We start from the raw sequence: 18,594 nt of genomic DNA, 5'->3' as shown, positions 1-18,594 counted from the left end.
GGACTAGACGGCCACGCCATGTATGCCGTTGCTGCATGTCAATCCATTTCCGTGTGAGGCTACCACGCGCATGCATGTATGATGCTGCTAGCTAGGTGATGTTCCTGTTGTGCTTCTCTGAACTCTGAGGACGCGAGGAAGGAGTTGGACCACGAAGGAAGAGTACGAAGAAGAGAGGAATGGAGTCTACAAGTTTAAAAATTCTCTCGCCCAAGGGCAAAACGCTTCCACGGAATGAGATTAGACGCGCACTTCGCTATGACCATAGACCACTCACGCCTACCTCTCTGCTGCTTTTTTCCATGGATAGTTGTATATACTCTCGTTTTTTCCATGGATGATATATATTAATTTGCAAGCGAACGTGATGGCATGGTAAATGTGTCAACACAAACAATTTTTTTGAAAGGGTCACACATGATAGTCACTGAGATAAATGTGATACATATATCGTAAATTCTTGATGTTTTAATCAATGTATCACTGGTGGAAAAAGGGGCTTTGGTCGCGGTTGGCAACTGCCATTAGTCGCGGTGGCGCAACCGCGACCAAAGTATCGCGACTAAAGGCCCCCCCCTTTAGTCGCGGTTCCTTACGAACCGCGACTAAAGGCCCGTCCACGTGGGCCGCAGGGCGGCGCTGGGGCGGAGGACCTTTAGTCGCGGTTCTTCCGGCCAACCGCGACTAAAGGCCTCCGCGAGGTTTAGGGTTTTAGCCCCCTCCCCTAAATCTGGTTTCTTTTTAATTTGTATTGTTTTATTTTTTTTGGGTTTTAATTTTGAAGGAGTTTCACATATTGTACGGTACTGTATACATACATGCATATGAATGTACAATTTCAAACAAATTTGAAATTAGAACCAAAAAGAATTCAAGAGGAATATACAATATATATTCAATATCGGATGACCATATACAATATATATTCAATATCGGATGACCATATACAATTTTGAACAAGTTAGTTACAAATTCTGGTGCATATAAAGTTCTACGTCATCGTAATAGTGTTCTCCTCTAGGATCGATGACTTCCCTCGCCAACCATCCAGCTAGTTCCTCTTGAAGTGGTCGGAAGCGAGCTTCGGACTAAGCGTCTTCCGGAGGTTATTCCTCGGGATGTTGTTCTCACACTTCGGTCCCGCTCATTGCGGTATCTCCGGATCCTCTCACAAACATAGTATCCACATAGATTGGTTCCCGGTGGCTGAATATCCCCGACCGTCCGCACTCGCCATTTTAAAATGTAGCTCTTTTTTGAATTCACCGACCTTGGTATCTACGAACCGTCTCCAAACCCTACGAGGCAAAGAAAATTAAATAAACAAGAGAGTTATTAATTAGTTACTTGATATTAGGAAATGATGAACGAAATAGGCCGATCGATATAGAGCGCAAATGAATGAAAATAATTACTTTTGCATCATTTTTCTCATGTCGCCCCAAAGCGCCGGATCCATATTCGAGAGAGTCGTGGACGAGAACCGAGGAGGTCCGAACTTTAATTACCATAAGAATCCAGTGGAACCTGACGGACACGATACATGCACAGTCATGCATAACTCATCGATTAGCCACATACCATGCATGGAGTAAACAAAAGAGAATGTGCTCAAGACGAAACACTCACCCAAAATGGTAAGGAAATAGAATATCACTTTTCCGTTGCTGTTTTCTAATAAACCGCCACGAGTCATCCTCCACGTCGGCGGGGTGGTGTTCTAACACATGTGAATTAACGATGTGTGGGTCAATGAACCCAACATCATGGATGTTCCTTATTCGCATTTCCCGCTTCTTCATTCCGCATAATAGCGTACACAACAAGATAGTTAGGACAATATATATATATATATAGTGCGAGGCAATGAACGAGATGGGGTAGAAATTAATAAATCACTTACGTAACGTAGCAACCGATGATAGATTTGTCGAGGTCGCGCAGATTGAACAGCTGGAACAATTCACTCGGATGAATTTGTACCCGAGTAATGTTTGAAGTGATGCTCATATCTAACTTCCGCATAGATATACTCTTTGGCGTTTTTATGTTTTATGTAACCCTTGTACCAATTTAGCAGACCTTTCATTTGTCGAGGTAGATCCTCTTCTGCGCAGGCTCGACGAGAGGGCCATTCTTCACATATGTAAATACTACGTCCTTCATTGGCGCCTCATCAAGGCCTAGCAGTGCACGAAGAGTGATACCTAAGTCAGCCGCTTGTTCTCTGGCACTCGTTACAGTCAATCCATGTGCTGCCGCAGCTGCTATGATATCGGGGGCATCCGGATCGGCGGCTTGCACTATGAGCGGGGCGATCGATTGTTTACTTTGTTCCCGAGCTGGGCAACTTCTTTCCCCTTTCTAATTTTGACTCGGCCTCGTCCTCCAAGGCTTTCTTCTCCGCCAACTCTTGGTTCCTCTTGAACGCGAGTGCTTGCCTACGAAGTTCACGTAAATAGTCGTCGAGCAGATTCTTCTCGGCTTGGGACGGTGTGTTCAAAAATGACTTAGCCCACTGCTTTTGCTTGTCAGAATATACTGGCTTGGGCTCGCCCTCTCTTTTCTTCTTGCACTCCTCCTTCCATTTCTCATGCTGAGCAGCCACGGCCGCTGCATTTTCCTCGACACTAAGTTCCCTTTATATTGGACGAGAATCCTGACGGGACCTTCATACTGCTCAGGCATTCAAAAAAGATGACCTTCTCTTCTTTGGTCAGAGCGTAGCTGGCACGACCTTGAAACAGTTCCGGATGCCGGTCATCGTGGTCTTTCAAACTTTGCTCGGTCCTGCCGTGCTTCCTTTGTATCATTTGACTTCCCATACACGCCCAAGAAGCTTAGGATGTTCACGCAAATATTCTTCGTAACGTGCATCACGTCGATTGCGGAGCGGACTTCTAGGACTTTCCAATATTCTAGCTCCCGGAATATAGATTTCTTCTTCCACATGGCTACGTGCCCGTCGGCTCCCTTCGGAACCGATTGTCCGCCAGGACCCTTTCCAAAGATGACTTTCAAACCCTTGACCATATCAAATACCTCAGCACCGAGTGTGTTCCGCAGGCTTCGGCCGGTGATCTGCCTTGCCGTTGTAATGCTTGCCTTTCTTTCTTACTCGGATGACCTTTCGGAAGAAATCGACGATGCCCAAGGTACACGTTCTTCTTACAATTTGGCAAATGTACACTTTCAGCCTCATGTAAGCAAGTGCGTGCATGCATTGTATCCCTTATTTGACGAGTCCCGAAAGGTTACTAAGAGCAGGCCAATCGTTGATGGTTACGAAAAGCAACGCTCGTAGGTCAAATTCCTCTTCTTTGTGCTCATCCCACACACGGACACCGGGTCTGCCCTACAGCTGTAAAAGTTCATCAACTAATGGCCTTAGGTACACATCGATGTCGTTGCCGGGTTGCTTCGGACCTTGGATGAGCACCGGCATCATAATGAACTTCCGCTTCATGCACAACCAAGGAGGAAGGTTGTAGATGCATAGAGTCACGGGCCAGGTACTATGGCTGGAGCTCGCTCGCCAAAAGGATTCATGCCATCCGTACTTAGACCAAATCTTATGTTCCTTGCGTCACTGCAAAATCTTTGAACTCTCTGTCGATCTTTCTCCATTGCGTTCCATCCGCGGGGTGTCTCAACTCCCCGTCCGACTTACGGTCCTCTTTGTGCCATCGCAACAACTTGGCATGCTCTTTGTTCCTGAACAGACGTTTCAACCGTGGTATTATAGGAGCATACCACATCACCTTGGCGGGAACCCTCTTCCCGGGTTTCCGGCCCTCAACATCGTCACCGGGGTCATCGCCTCGATCTTATAACGCAATGCGGTGCATACCGGGCATTCATTCAAATTCTCGTATTCACCGCGGTAGAGGATGCGATCGTTGATGCATGCATGTATCTTCGAACCTCTAAACCTAGAGGGCGAGACAACCTTCTTTGCTTCGTACGTAGTGGCGGGCAACTCGTTATTCTTTGGAAACATATTCTTCAACATTTTCAGCAAGTTTTCAAATGCCGAGTCAGCTACACCTGTCTGTGCCTTCCATCTCAAGCAAATCCGAGTGTGCAGCCCAGCTTTTTCAGACCATCATCGCATCCGGGGTACAGCGCCTTCCCGTGATCCTCTAACATGCGATCCAAATTCTCCCTCTCTTTTTCAGTTTCGCAGCGTCTCCGTGCATCAGCAATGGTCCGACCAAGATCATCAACGGGATCATCATCACGTGCCTCTTCTTCACCTTCCCCTTCACCTTCCCCTTCACCTTCGACATCCTCCATGAAAGTATCACCGAAATGAGCAAGATAGCTTTCATCGATGAAATCATCCCCTTCTTCATCTTCTTCCATTATAATCCCTCTTTCTCCATGCTTGGTCCAACAATTATAGCTTGGCATGAAACCGTGCCGAGCAGGTGCATGTGAACATCTCTTGAGGAAGAGTAACCATTCGATTCTTACATTTAACACATGGACGAGATAACAAAACCCCACTGCTTGTTCGCATTAGCCACTACGAGGAAATCTTTCAAACCCGCACTGAACTCGCCGGAGAGTCGGTTACCGTACATCCATTGTCGATTCATCTGCATTATTATAATATAAAATATATAATTAACCATCATGCATTTGTTAAACTAACTAGCTACAAACAATATAAATTAAACAATGAACTACACACATGCACATGCACATTTTATCAACGACACATCAAAGGTTCAAGTTGCTAACCGCGATCGAGGAGGAAAAAATAAATGAGAAAGCTCAAGTGTGGCTCCAACACTTCATATCATGTTTGTTTCATGCTCTTGGGGCATTTCATCAAACACCTTATGTGCATAAGAGGAATCAAAAGCAAACCTAACACCCACTTGTGAAGCTTGTGAAGAGAATGGCACCAAATGGCTAAGTGTTGGCTGCTGGGTGGGTATATATAGGGGAGGGGCTTTAGTCCCGGTTGGCTCGGCCAACCGCGACTAAAGGCCTTCGGGCACCTTTAGTCGCGGTTGGCCCGGCCAGCCGCGACTAAAGCCCCCACGTGCACCGGCTGGCCACCGAGCGCCCGGGCCCGAGCCTTTGGTCGCGGTTCGCCTCCCGAACCGCGACTAAAGGTACCATTAGTCGCGGTTTCTGCAGCATCGCGACTTATGGGGCTCACCCGAAGCCTGTTTTTCCACCAGTGTATATATGTCTAAATTTGTCGGACCATGGCAGCTCACGGGTATTCAGCAGTCTGTAATGGGGGGCCATGGCCCCTGGCTCTATGGAAAGCTCCACAGCGCCTAGTTGTACTATTAAGTGCAATCATAAATCAATGAACAAGTGAAGACGATGAAAATTTCATCTGTTTGTTATTTTGAACTTGATTGTCTGTCAACATAGTTGTAGCAGATAGGAGTGGGCACATCATAATCCTATATAAGCAATTACTTACAAACCATGACAATAAAAATCTTTTCATCTGCTCAACTAGAAAGATACTGAAAGAATATTGAAAATAATAGTAAATCATATCAAAGTGAATGGACATCACGAGGTGCAGAAAGCATACAAAGACATCTTTTATATTTGCTCGGATTAAGAAAATGCCTTAGAACTGGAATTAAACTAGAAAGTAATGTCGGTCCCGCCATAATTGGATTATTTTTGCACCAATCATGAATGATTAAGATTTCGTGGGATTACTCCCTTTGCTCTTTTACATTTGACCGGAACTATGAACAAATGTTCCCTTCTTACCACACTGTAGTTCATATAAGTTTTAATAAAATATCAAACGATGTAGAGAGCTAGACCAAGTTTATTGAAAAAGTTACCCATATCTACATTACCATGAAAATATACACCATGATGAACCTAATGATATTGTCTTCATATTCTAGATATTGATATTTTTTCTATAAGCTTTATTAAACTTTACTCGTTTGACATTTGAAAGAACTTATACGCACACACTTTTGCAAGGAAGGAGTATGTCAATATCATTGGGCATGTGAAATACCGTTGGGCACATGTACTGAAGTTGAGCATGTGAAATATATTTAATATGACATGATAAATCTGGTTGACGGGGGTGTGTCCATTCTTCAATATGTAGATGATACCAGTTTGTTCATGGAACATGATACTGCTAAGGCTATTAATATGAAGTTGATTCTATGTATTTTTGAATAATTATCTGGCTAAAGATTAACTTTCATAAAAGTGTTTTTTTTTTGTTTTGGCAAAGCGAAAGAGGTGGAGCATCAATATATGCAAATCTTTGGTTGTGAATCTTGTGCTTTACCATTTAGATACTTGGGTGTACCCATACATCATATAACCCTTCATAATGCGGAGTGGAATCCGGTAGAGAGTCATTTTGTTTCGAAGCTTGGATGCTGGCGCAGCAAAATGCTATCGTACGGAGATAGGCTTGTACTTATAAATTCAGTTTTAACAAGCTTACCAATGTTTATGCTCTTTTTTTTTTGGAGATTTCAAAAGGGGTTAGGAAAAGGTTAGATTATTATCGTTCCAATTTATTTTGGCAATCCGTTGAGAATAAAAAAAATATACTCAAAATGGAATATGGTATGCAGACCAAAAGAGCAAGGGGGCTTGGGATTGAAGTGCTTGAGTTTAAAAAAATAGATGTCTGCTCAGTAAATGGTTGTTTAAGCTCACAACTGAGGAAGGACTGTGGCAACAATTATTGCACAATAAATATCTTAAAAATAAAATGCTGGCAAAAGTTGAGATCAAGTCCACAGATTCTCCTTTTTGGAAAGGTCTCTGATGCGTGTGAAACATGATTTTTTTCACTAGGGGGTATTTTAAAATTGGAAACATCACAACTGTGCGTTTTTTGGAGGATGTCTGGATGGGGGATTTGCCTCTGGCACAACAATATCCTTCTCTATACAATATTGTGCAACATAAACATGTTTTGGTTTCCACGGTACTCGCTCATACACCTATCAATATTTCATTTAGAAGGGGTCTAAATGACCACAAGTGGGGTCAGTTGCTGCATCTATGTGAGCAGTTAATTTTAGTCACTTTATCGACTGTGTCTGATAGGTTTGTTTGGAGACTCACGGATTCTGGTTTGTTTACTGTTAAATCGATGTATCTAGATTTGATGGATGATCATACTAGATTTCTTTGAAAATACTTGTGGAAATTAAAGATTCCCTTAAAAATCAAAGTTTTCATGTGGTTCCTTAGTAATAAAGTCCTAACTAAAGTCAATCTGGCTAAGAGGAAGTGAAATGGGTGTCAAAAATGTTGTTTTTGTGATTCTGCTGAGATAGTCAACCATTTCTTTCTTGCCTCCCCTTTTGCCAAAATTGTATAGCGCATGGTTTATCTAGCTTACAATATTCCACCACCGATGAATATCACTAATATGTTTTGTAATTGGTTAAATGGAGTGCGAAAGGTTAACAAAGATAGGATTCGTATTGGCGTTTCATCTCTTTGTTGGTCTATTTGGAGAACTCGAAATGATTTTTTTAATGAACAAAAGGGCACTAAATTTTGGCCGGTTATTCGGCGAGCTGTTCATTGGGTTCAGCTGTGGGCTTTCCTTCTCCCGGAGGATCAGCGGGGGGATATGGATACTGGAGGCAACCGACTACTGATGATTGCTAAGGACTTCTTTTTTCAGGCTACCGGATGGCGACATATTAATAGAATAGATAATGGCTAATCTATTTATGTGCCTCATTGTTCTATGGTTGATTCATGTATGGACCTTATCTGACCATCATTGTAAACTTTTACATACTACTGTACCCATACTTTGAAATAAAAATTTAGGCTAAAAAAAAGCAAGAAATGTTATGTGTACATAAGCAGCGCGCTGATAAAGCTCCACTCACCACAGTTGCATATTTCTAGACCTATGTCCAATGGTCGTGTAAAAAGACGGGTGAGACTTGTATAAGATCTTCTCGTTAGGTGAGACTATAAGATCAGATCATAAAAGCATATTTATGAAATGCGAAAGAATCAAACAAAATTATACAACATACTTATGGACTGTATCTACAACTCTAAAAAAAATCAGCTCATAACTCAATCTACTTTTAGAGAAACAAAAAAAAAATTCTATTATAAATAGTGTCAGCTTTGGGTGAATAGTTTTACACTATTCATTCCCAGGTTTATCTTTTTTAGCTCTCTAAATTTATGTTGAATTTGAAGCAGCGATTTTTTTGGCGTTGCATATATAACATAGATGTAGCTTGTCAATTTTTTTGAGAATTTTTGAACATGTTTTTCGTCTTCAAAAATTTGATCTCATAGATCCTATCTAAAGCAAGATCCCACCCAAGTTGTCCCCGTAAAAAGACGCACATCTGCATCACATTCTATCAAATTATCCTCACAGTCCAGAAACACACATAAAGGATATACTCACGACGGAAGCTTCAGCATATAATCAAACTGAAACTTCAAATGCAGGTTGCGACATGTCTTACTTGATGGGAGGAGGATTTCTCTTATAATTGTGCTGAAGAATTTTATCCTATGAATCAAACAGCCTTCACAGGATTCCAATCCTACAGAAAATCGTTAATAATCCCTTGAAATGACCCATTGCCCCCGAAATTGATGAAATTGTGGCGTAACACTAAAAAGTCTAAAACAGATATTTGGGCTGGCTAATGAAATCTTGTTTGTTCACATAATCTGATATTTATTGTTCCAAAAATCAAAGAACACAAACCAAACTAAGCACACCGAAACCGAAAATAATAAATAATAAATAAGAAAACATTGACTATCAATCGCTGTAAAAGCTGTTTCCGGCCTTGCCGTCGATCTTGCCCTCCTTCTTGATCTTCTTGATCCTGCGCCGGCGACGGTCGGCTTCCTCCACCCGCCGGACGGCGCGCTCAAGGGTATCAACCCGCTCCGCGAGGGCCCCGATCAGCGCGCACTGCTGCGCGCTCCGCTCGCACAGCGCCGCCACCATCTCCATCATCTTCTTCGCGTCCAAGCCCTCGGCGGTTGCAGCCTCAGTCGTCTTCTTCTCCTCTGTCTCCTCTGCCGCCGCTTCCTGCTGCTCTGCTTTGGGCTCGCCGTCGATGGCGTCGTCTCCCGTCACCATCTCCCATTCCTCTTCCGCCTCTGCCGCGAGCTCGCCATCGCCTTCCGCCTGCTCGCCGGCCGCCACCGATTCCGTAACAGTCGACTCGGTCGCCGCGGAGTCCGGCTCCTCTGCTCTGCCACCGTCAACTTCCATGTCCATCTCAGTGGGTGTTGCATCAACAGAGAAGGAATCCGATCCAATCTGCTCCCCGGGCTGCTGCAACTCCGGCGTCATCCCACTCTCCAGTGCATCGTGAGCCTCGGACATCTCGACGGTGTCAGCCGCCATGGACTCCGCGTCCGCGGCCGCGGGCGGCACCTCCTGGTGGGCCGGCGTGGCCTCCAGGGCGTCGACGGCATCCTGGAGCGCGAGCACCTTCCTGGTCACCTTCTTGCGGTACTCCCTGACGCCGCGCACGGCGTCGAGGCGGAGCACCAGGCGCATGAGCTCCTCGCCGACGCCGATCCTCTTACGCGAGTCGGCGCTTAGCGCCTCCGCCTCGGCCGCCACCCTCGCCGCGACGGCCTCCGCCTCGCGCTCCACGGCGCGCACCTCGCGCATCATCCTCCGCGCCAGGAGGCCGCGCGCCGCCGCCTGCACCTTCACCGCCGCCGCCTCCGCCGACGGCGCCCGCTTCTTCAGAACCGGCGCGGCCTTCCGTGGCGGCTCCGAGTCGGGCCCGGTGACTTCGATCGGGATGGAGGCCGGTCGAGTGGACGTCGGCCTGGGACGCACGTACTCCCTCATCATCGGCTCCGGGATCTCGGCGTCCCGGAAGAACGCGCCTTGGCTCCGTGCCGGAGCTCGGGCGGGGGCTGGGCGGGGGTGGTAGTAAGAGTCGTAGGAGTCGTAGGGGTAGGTGTAGGTGGACGGCGAGGGGTAGTAGTAGTCGTAGGGGTCGTAGCCGAAGAAGCCGCGAGACGCCATTGACGGTGGCTTGTTGTGCTTGGGGTTGAGGTTGAGATGAGATCGATCGTCTGAAATCGGTTACGATTTTGGATGTGTTTGTGATGGGGAGAGATTGGTACCGGAAGGTCTATATATCCGGAGAGGTTGGAAGGTTCCAGAAGGCGTCGGATGTTTCTGGAACTCCGGATTGCTTGCTGAAGGGGCGGGTTACCCGCGGTCTCCTGTTGGTCCTAGAAGATTCGGGAAGGAGATATAGCGGGTGGTGGATGACGCGTGGGCTCAACCGCATTTTTTTGTTTTTTTTTTTAAACAGTGTGAGGCGCCGTAGGCGCCAAATTTTCATTCAGCTCAAGTACAGTTTACAGCATGCAGTACAATTCCCTGTAGAGTGAGATTTTGTAGAGCTAGAACTATAGGGCAGTTATTTTGAAGATGAGCTAAACTAGAACAACTAAAAATAGGCGCAGACTGAGCTTGTCTGATTGCCTGATGTGCACAGCTGTGGGCAACTTCATTAATGTCTCTTTTGATGTGATAAATCTTCGGCTGAAGCTTCCTGGAAGCATGTTTGTAATGTGCAATCTGCTCTCTAATCTCCCAGGGAACCTGATAATCCGTAGTTCTTGTGGCTGCAGCCGCTCTTGCTACCGTCAAGTTATCAGTGAGGAAGGTAACTTGATGTGATTGAAGCCGTTCTGCAATTTGCGCCCCAAGAAGAAGAGCAAGTGCTTCTGCATGCAGCGGTGACGGTGACTTGTCAGCTGAAGCTTGGATGAGTACCGTTGCTTCAAAGTCAGGTCGCTGAAGTTGGCAGTGAACTCCAAGACCTGTAGATGCTCTTCCATGTAGACCTGGAACTTTTGTTGACTTCCACGCAGCATCCGAGAATATCTTGCTTCCCCTAATTGTGAGATCACCTTTGATCGTTTCTCCTTGCTTGATGGCCACCACCTGAGATTGGTCCTCATCTCTATTACCTGAATTTATACTTCGGTTGGCCCCATGGAGAGAATTGCGTAGCACACCACCAGCTTGTAACCTGTCCTCCAATCCCTGCAGAACATCCACCATCTCCATGTTTTGGTTAATAGCAGTTGCTATATGATGGATCTGTTTTGGGTGACTCTCTTTCCTGTTAAATAAGCAATCATTCCGAGCTTTCCAAATGCACCACATAAAAGTTAAAATATTTTTGAGATTGGCATGCGGATGGTTCATTTGTAACATTTTAAGAAGCAGCTCGGTGAGAGAGTCAGTATTCGCAATAAGCAAGTCAGATCTAATAAACCAAGGTTTGCTGAACCAAGCAGCTCTAGCAAAGCTGCAAGTGAAGAAAAGATGTGTTTCATTCTCCTCCACACCACACCTGCAACAGAGCTTACTTATGTGTTTGCTAAACTTACCTGCACGAGCACCTGTAGGTATTGCTTTCCGTAGTAATCTCCACCCAAAAGCTTGAACTCTTGGTGTTATTTGCTTGTTCTTCCAGATTTGATTTAGTAGTTGCTTGGTGGAAGGATGTACCTGCCTTGGCCTTGGTTCTCCATGATCTTGCAGGCTCTGCAGGCAAGCACGATATGCACTTTTTGAATTACATTTACCTGTAGGTGTTAACTTCCAACATAAAAAATCTTCCTCCTGTGAACAAATGATTGGAGTACTTTTTATAGTGCTAGCCATGGGAGCTTGGAAGAGAGAATCAATGAGTTGGTGATTCCAAGCTTGTTGATTTGGAATCCACAAGTCTTTCACTTGGGCTGGGTAGGAATAGTTGCCAGGCTGAATAATTAGAGTATCATAGATGTGAGTCCAATCTTCGCACCACGGACTACTCCAAATAGAGATTTTTCCTTGAGAGATTTGGTAAAAAGAATGAGACTTTAGAATAGGCAGGATTTTGATGATGGAGGCCCAGAAGGATGATTTGGGAACATTTGAATTTGGTCGCCAAATAGAGGAACCTGGAAAATATTTGGATTTTAACACCGCATGGAGGAAGTCATTAGGCTGATCTGCAATTCTCCAGGCTGCCATTAGAATGAGCCCCTGGTTCATGGCTTGCAAATTCCTTATTCCAAGACCACCTTCATTTTTGGGAGAACATATGTCTTTCCAAGCTCTCAAACAAAGGCTCCTCGAATTAGTTTCTTCCCTAACCCCCGTCCACCAAAAATTCCTAATGATAGCTGTGAGTTTGGCTATGAACTTTTTGGTGAAAAGTATGTTAGACATGTAATAGACAGGGATAGAAGAGAAAACAGATTTTATAAGCTCGAGTCTGGCTGCATGAGAAAGCTGGTCAGCCTTGTAAGTCGAGAGTTTAGATTTGAATTTTTCGAAAACAAAATTGTAAGAAGCAGTTCTATCCTTACCAGGTATGATGAGAGGATGTCCAAGGTGAACGAAATTGTTGTCAATGTCTGCGACAGGGAAAACTTGCTTTATGGATTGACAAGTACTGGCCGGGACATGCTTGCTGAAAATAATTCCAGATTTTGTCCAGTTCGGTGTTTGCCCTGACTGGATACAAAAAACATCCAGAATTTGCTTCATTCTCAAGGCTTCTTGAAATGTCGCTTGTCCGCACATTAGAAGATCATCTGCAAAAAGAAGTGAGTGGATTGGAGGGCAATTTGGCCCTAGAGTTATCCCTGCGAAAGAGTTAGCGGACATAGCTTCTTGTAAAGCAATAGATAATTCATTTATGGCAAGAACAAACAAATAAGGAGACAAGGGACAGCCTTGTCGGACACCTCTATCTCCTCGGAATTTTCCAAACGGTTGGCCATTAATGACAACAGAGAATGTCGGTGATGAGACACAAGAATGGATAAGATTAATGAAATGACAATGCAGCCCTTTACGAGCTAGAGCTGCAACTATGAAATTCCATTCTAGTCTATCAAAAGCCTTAGCAAGATCGATTTTAATCATGAAAGCATTGTTTTTCCAGGATGTGAGCGCAAAAGAATGTGTGATCTCCTGAGCAATGATGATGTTGTTACTTATGCGTCTACCTTCTATGAAAGCTTGTTGAGAAGGATGAATATAATCCGGCAAGTGAGGCTTTAGTCTATTTGCAATACATTTTGCAATAATTTTGTATATAACATTGCAAAGACTAATAGGTCTATAATCAGCCGGAACCAAAGGAACAAGCTTCTTAGGAATAAGGGCAATATGAGTATCGTTAATGTGAGATGGCATAATACCAGTTTGGAAGAAATTTCTTACCAGTTGCATGACATCTGATCCAATCCATCCCCATGTAGCAATGTAGAATTCTACATTGAAGCCGTCTGGTCCTGGTGACGCATTTATTTTCATCTCTTTGAGTGTTTCCAGAACTTCATGTTCATCCGGGATAGAATATGTGTAGTCATGTGTATCTTCAGGGAGTTGCGTATGTATGAAGGGCCTGCCATTGTTAGGTTGTGTGGAAGCAAAGATACATCTGAAATAGTTAACAAATGTATTGCTAATTCTGTCAGGCATAAATTGTAGGACGTTGTTTTCATCCTTAACAGATACTATGGTATTCCTTCTCCTTCTTTTAACAATGGCACGATGAAAAAAAGAAGTATTTCTGTCCCCATCTTTGACCCACTGTTTCTTTGCCCTTTGCATGTAAGAATCTGTTAATTTTGTCATAGTTTGCTCATACCGCGTTACCAAAGAGGCTTCCATAGCCTGATCTTGTTCATCCAAAGGCTTCATTTGGATTTGTTTGATCTGGTCCTCGAGATCGTTTAGCTCCTGCTGCAATGGTTTCTTCTTCTTGCACCATATCTTAAGAGAACCTGCAAGATGGTTAGTTCTATTCGAGAAAGATTTGTTTTTTGAAGTGAGCCAAACGGATTTAGCATGGTCTTGGAAATCTTGTTCTTTCAACCACCAATTTTCAAACTTGAAGTGTTTTTTTATTCTACGAACAGGTCCCTCCGTAGAGAGAAGGATGGCGGCATGATCACTTAAACTGTGAATAAGAGGCATGTTATAAACATTGGATATGGGATAAACATCACACCACTCAGCATTAACCAAACATCTATCTAATCTTTCGAAAGTTGGCTTGGAAGAGAATCGTTTATTAGTCCAAGTGTAGGCCGGTCCACTGAAACCCAAGTCAAAAAGACCACAATTCTTAACAAAAGAGCGAAAAACATACATACGAGAACGATTTATATTAGGGGAGTTCTTGTCCATATCATACAAAAGTTCATTCATATCCCCTATACATAACATGGGCATGCTAGAGTTATCATGAACAAAAGAGGTCACTTGATCCCAAATGTAATTAGTCTGGCGATGATAGGGATCACCATAAATACAAACAAGCCCAAATTTCAGATTATTAATACTATTTAGGCAAGTAGCTAAGATCACATGGAAGTTGGCACTATGAATAGAAACTTGAAGGTCATCATTCCACATGAGCCAAAGCCCACCCGAGCGTCGTCGAGAAGATACTACAATGCTATTACACATGCTAAATCTAGTAACCAGATCAGATGGCTTAACTTTGAAAGATTTAATTTCAGATACAAATGTCACCTGGGGTTTCACGGAGCTGATCATCCGGGCAAGGTGACACATTTTTGGACTACCAAGATCTTTTCCCATACCTTGACAGTTCCATCCAAGAGCCTTCATGGCGCTTGAGGCACTTTGTGACTTTGTCGCTGATGTCCCTGCCTCGGGAAGAAAGGGTGATCCACTTACTGCACTGCACTACACCGGAATCAGTGGAATCACAAAAGACTGCGTAATAGGTTGAGCACTGATGGGATCTGGCCAGAGGCGCACAGAACTGCAACCGATGCTCTGTTTCTTCTTCCCGTCCAACGCAAGAAAAATCTGGATCGGGGTTGGGGACTTGGGGTCCGGAGGTGATGATGGGATTGGGAATTGATCCTCAAGAGAAGTAGTTGACTGAGAAGGGGGATTAACGAGCAAGCTGGAGCAGATATCCGGCAACGGCGGGAGAAGATCGCTGGCGAAAGGAAGATCGGCGGAGCAGCAGCAAGGTTACGTAGTAGAGTTCTCTTCTTGGTTCTAGGTGTATTGGAGGATTAAACTTCTGGGGATCTTCAGATTGACGCTGGTAAGAAACAGATCAAGGGGTAGAAAGATTGGATTAGAGAAGAATCGGAAAAGAGAATAGACCTGGAGAGGAATCAGCAAGGAATCGGCATGTCGCCAGTCGCCACTCGGGCATTTTGACGAAGGGAACTAGGGAAGGAATAGCCTCCCGCCCCTGACGATTGGAACATGGGCCTTTGGTGGGCGTTAAACTGGGCCCAGATAAAAGCCCCGTCTAAATCTGTGATTTGTTGGTAACGTTTCTTCTCTCTTCAGAGTAACGAGTTGGTACAGCAAAGTGATCTGACAAAGAAGCTACCTGACTCTTTGCTCAAAAAAAAAAAAAAGAGCTACCTGACTCGGCATCAACATGAAATGTTGTGCCTAGAGCCCTAGAACGATATATGTAAAGTAAATTTCGCATGAAGCTGATCGTCCCCTCGCAGAAAAACCATGGCATAATAGGTTCTGTCACAACCCACAAGGGTAATGACTTGGAGCGGCATGTGACCATAGTTAGTTGTTGACATGGGCATCCAATTTGGACGAGCCAATAAAGTTCAGCTCAAAGAACACAAAGACAAACTTCCTATTTAGATCATCCAAGTCACCCTGAAGAACACCGCGGATAAACACGAGTCGTAGAAATGACGTGTGAAGTAGTTCATTACAGTTTTCTCATGTATTTTGTGTGTAGCGGTTCGGTTCAAATTCCATATTCCACAAGGATTCAAGAAACTTGATCTTTGCTTGGTAGCATCGCATTGTAAAACTTGAAGTACACGTTCGTCGTGTACTTCAGGGCTGACTTGGTTGGTTCCTACTTAATGATTTGTTTGAAAAGAAAAGAATGTTCCCTACTTAAGGAATGACATGTCTCCCTAAAATAAGAGTGGGCATTGCTAGTCTTTTAGTTTCAGCTGGATATTATAGTACTTTTACCTAAGTCTAAGAGTGTTCCTGTAAAATGCTTGATTCGAGAAACATGCACTTTGAGGTGGACGTTTTGAGCCACTATTGCACTTTGAACGATATTGAGCAGTTACCGGACCACCTTCTGACACACGTGAGACTCACACAATAGTCACATGGTGAAGGGCTCACACCCTTATCTTGGCACAATATATTTCTCCATGTGCCCGCCCTGCGGTAGGAGAGACTCGACCCTAAGTTGACTGCATCAAGTTGGGTGCACCCCGATCAATATGATAAACAACTGTGGCGGGCTTGAGTTGGAGAAAGAGATGATAAGGAGATATCCACTCTCAACCACAATCTTTTCAATGTAAAGAGTGTACCCCGACTATCATATTGGTGAGGTTGAAGTTCAAACCAAGTAAAATGCAGATACACAAAATAGAAAGTTGTGAATGAAAAAGGAACTACTAACATTTATGTTTTCGTGTCAAGTATACCCGCCTACTACACATGTTATGATTGACCTCACATCGCCATGTGTGGAGTGACAAATTATGCGGTGGAGCTCTCACATTGCCACGTGTCAAGTAACAAATTATGCGGTGGAGGCTCCACGTTGCCACCGCTCATAGGTGCGTTAGACTCATATTACACATGTCATTTTCTTACGGGTCCTCTTGCGTGGCATAGATAGGTTATAAATTTTGTGGCGCTTTATTTACACCTAAATCTATAACAATAAATCTACGCAGGCACATCTAAATCTATAACAATAAATATAGGCATATATTTACATCTAGAGATACAAAATTTATGCAGAAATTTCTTAGAACAAAATTAAAACAGGAGGAGTAGGGGGTATATAAGAGAGTGCAAAGCCAAGATGACTCAACACAAACCAACCACTCGATCGAGATCGACGCACGAACCCCGCGACAGGAACCAAGCAAAAGAAGTAACCGCGCGCCGCCATCGCCATGGACAGCACCGTGGACGCAATGGCGGCGGCCTACGACGCGCTCATCGACGCCGCGGCCGCCGCCGTCCGCGAGCCCGGCCGCGGCCCGGCGCTCGAGGACCTCAAGCGCTGCCTCGACGCCTTCAGCGAGTCCTGCGACCGCGCCGAGGACCTCGTCCAGGCGGCCGCCGCCGGCCTCCTCCCTCGCCGTCCGCTACCTCCCGCCTCGACGCGCTCCCCCTCGCCGTGCACGCCATCGAGAAGGATCTCGTCCAGGCCGCCGCTGCCGATGTCGACGAACGGGACGAGAAGGAGGTGGAGGTGGAGGAAGAGAGGGATTCCGCGCCCACGCCGCCGGTGCCGGTGCCGGTGCCGGAAGCGGCAGAGGACGAGTAGAGCGTTCGACCAATCGATGTCGTCCCTTGTTGTTTGTGATGTTAATCCTCTTGGTTCTTTGTGCTAATCGGGTGAGTCGTCTGGATCGTGATTACGATGATGAAAAAATAGAACTGAATTAATGTTAGAACGGAGTAGATTAATTCATCACATTTTCTTTTCTAGGAGAGAAACTGCTTTAGCTGTTATGACCGTCATATTGTTGTGTAAGGTTGTTTTCGAATTCGCAGCGAATTTAGAGCGAAATAACAATGGAGAAAATGAAAAGACAGTCCAGGGTAGAAGTAACCTTGGCTTTGCACATCGTCCGCTCTCAACTTCTCATGATCCTAATGCATGCATGTTGCAAATCTTTGTTCGGTATTGTACTTGTATCATCAACAGTCACGCACATAAAAATAACAATAACAATCACCCGGCTGCACAAAAGAAATGTTGCATAATTCGCAAAGAGTTAAAATATTCCCAAATCAAGGCCAGATCCGCACTGAACCGGGCGGCCTAAAATGGATTTTTAATGGAAACATGATTGATGAAGTAACACAACATTTGATTGAAGTAACATTTCCCAACAAGAAAAACTACAACATATTGTACTACGGAAGCCCGAAGACATGAAACCCTAGGTGAAAATTCAGTTAAGAATAAACCTTACCAGAGGGAGGATGGGTCCATCTACAATGGGGCGCTTATGGCCCGACGCTAGGAAATAATTACCGGAGCATCGCTGCAAAACTAAGAGACTAGCGTTTGAAATATCAATGCAAATTAGACCTACTAGACCACCAGCGCTTACATGCACGGAGTAACCGACTCCTTAAGCGCCCAATTAAGAGACTAGCAATGTTCATGCCCTAAGAAGTAAAAAAGAATTCCTACTCACGAAAAGATCCCTGGCCCTAGGAGTAGAAATCTCAAGGCGGAACTGAACCCCTCACGAGAGGTCCCAGGCCCGGGTGCCCAGCATATAGGGCATCAGTTGGATCCACTAAAAATACAGTAATGTGTCAATCTCTAATGAGGCTAACTTTGCCATTTAAATTCCACCATCAAGGTACATTTGAACTTAAAGTCTGCGTTCTTGTATAAATGTGTATAAACCCAGTTAGGGATTCAAAATTTTGTGGCAATGCAGATCCATGATGTATCAGTGTTGGCAGTGATAGCGCAGTAATTTCCCCAAGACCGAGGCAACTGTAGCTTTCCAGATAAACATAATTTGAGCTATAGATTA

General features: G+C 44.6%; 1 protein-coding gene across 1 annotated transcript; it reads right to left on the bottom strand.

Annotated features, from left to right (window-relative positions):
* Window positions 1-8,788: 8,788 nt before the first annotated feature.
* Window positions 8,789-10,175, bottom strand: LOC124690603 (uncharacterized abhydrolase domain-containing protein DDB_G0269086-like). The gene has a single exon (XM_047223967.1). It carries the CDS (start codon window positions 10,022-10,024, stop codon window positions 8,789-8,791), a length of 1,236 nt encoding a protein of 411 aa, XP_047079923.1. The 5' UTR covers window positions 10,025-10,175.
* Window positions 10,176-18,594: the final 8,419 nt, after the last annotated feature.

This window comes from Lolium rigidum, chromosome 2 (assembly GCF_022539505.1).
Source record: "Lolium rigidum isolate FL_2022 chromosome 2, APGP_CSIRO_Lrig_0.1, whole genome shotgun sequence".
NCBI lineage: Eukaryota > Viridiplantae > Streptophyta > Magnoliopsida > Poales > Poaceae > Lolium > Lolium rigidum.
The sequence above is the reverse complement of the archived record's forward strand: the minus strand, read 5'-3'. Positions and strand labels throughout refer to the sequence as shown.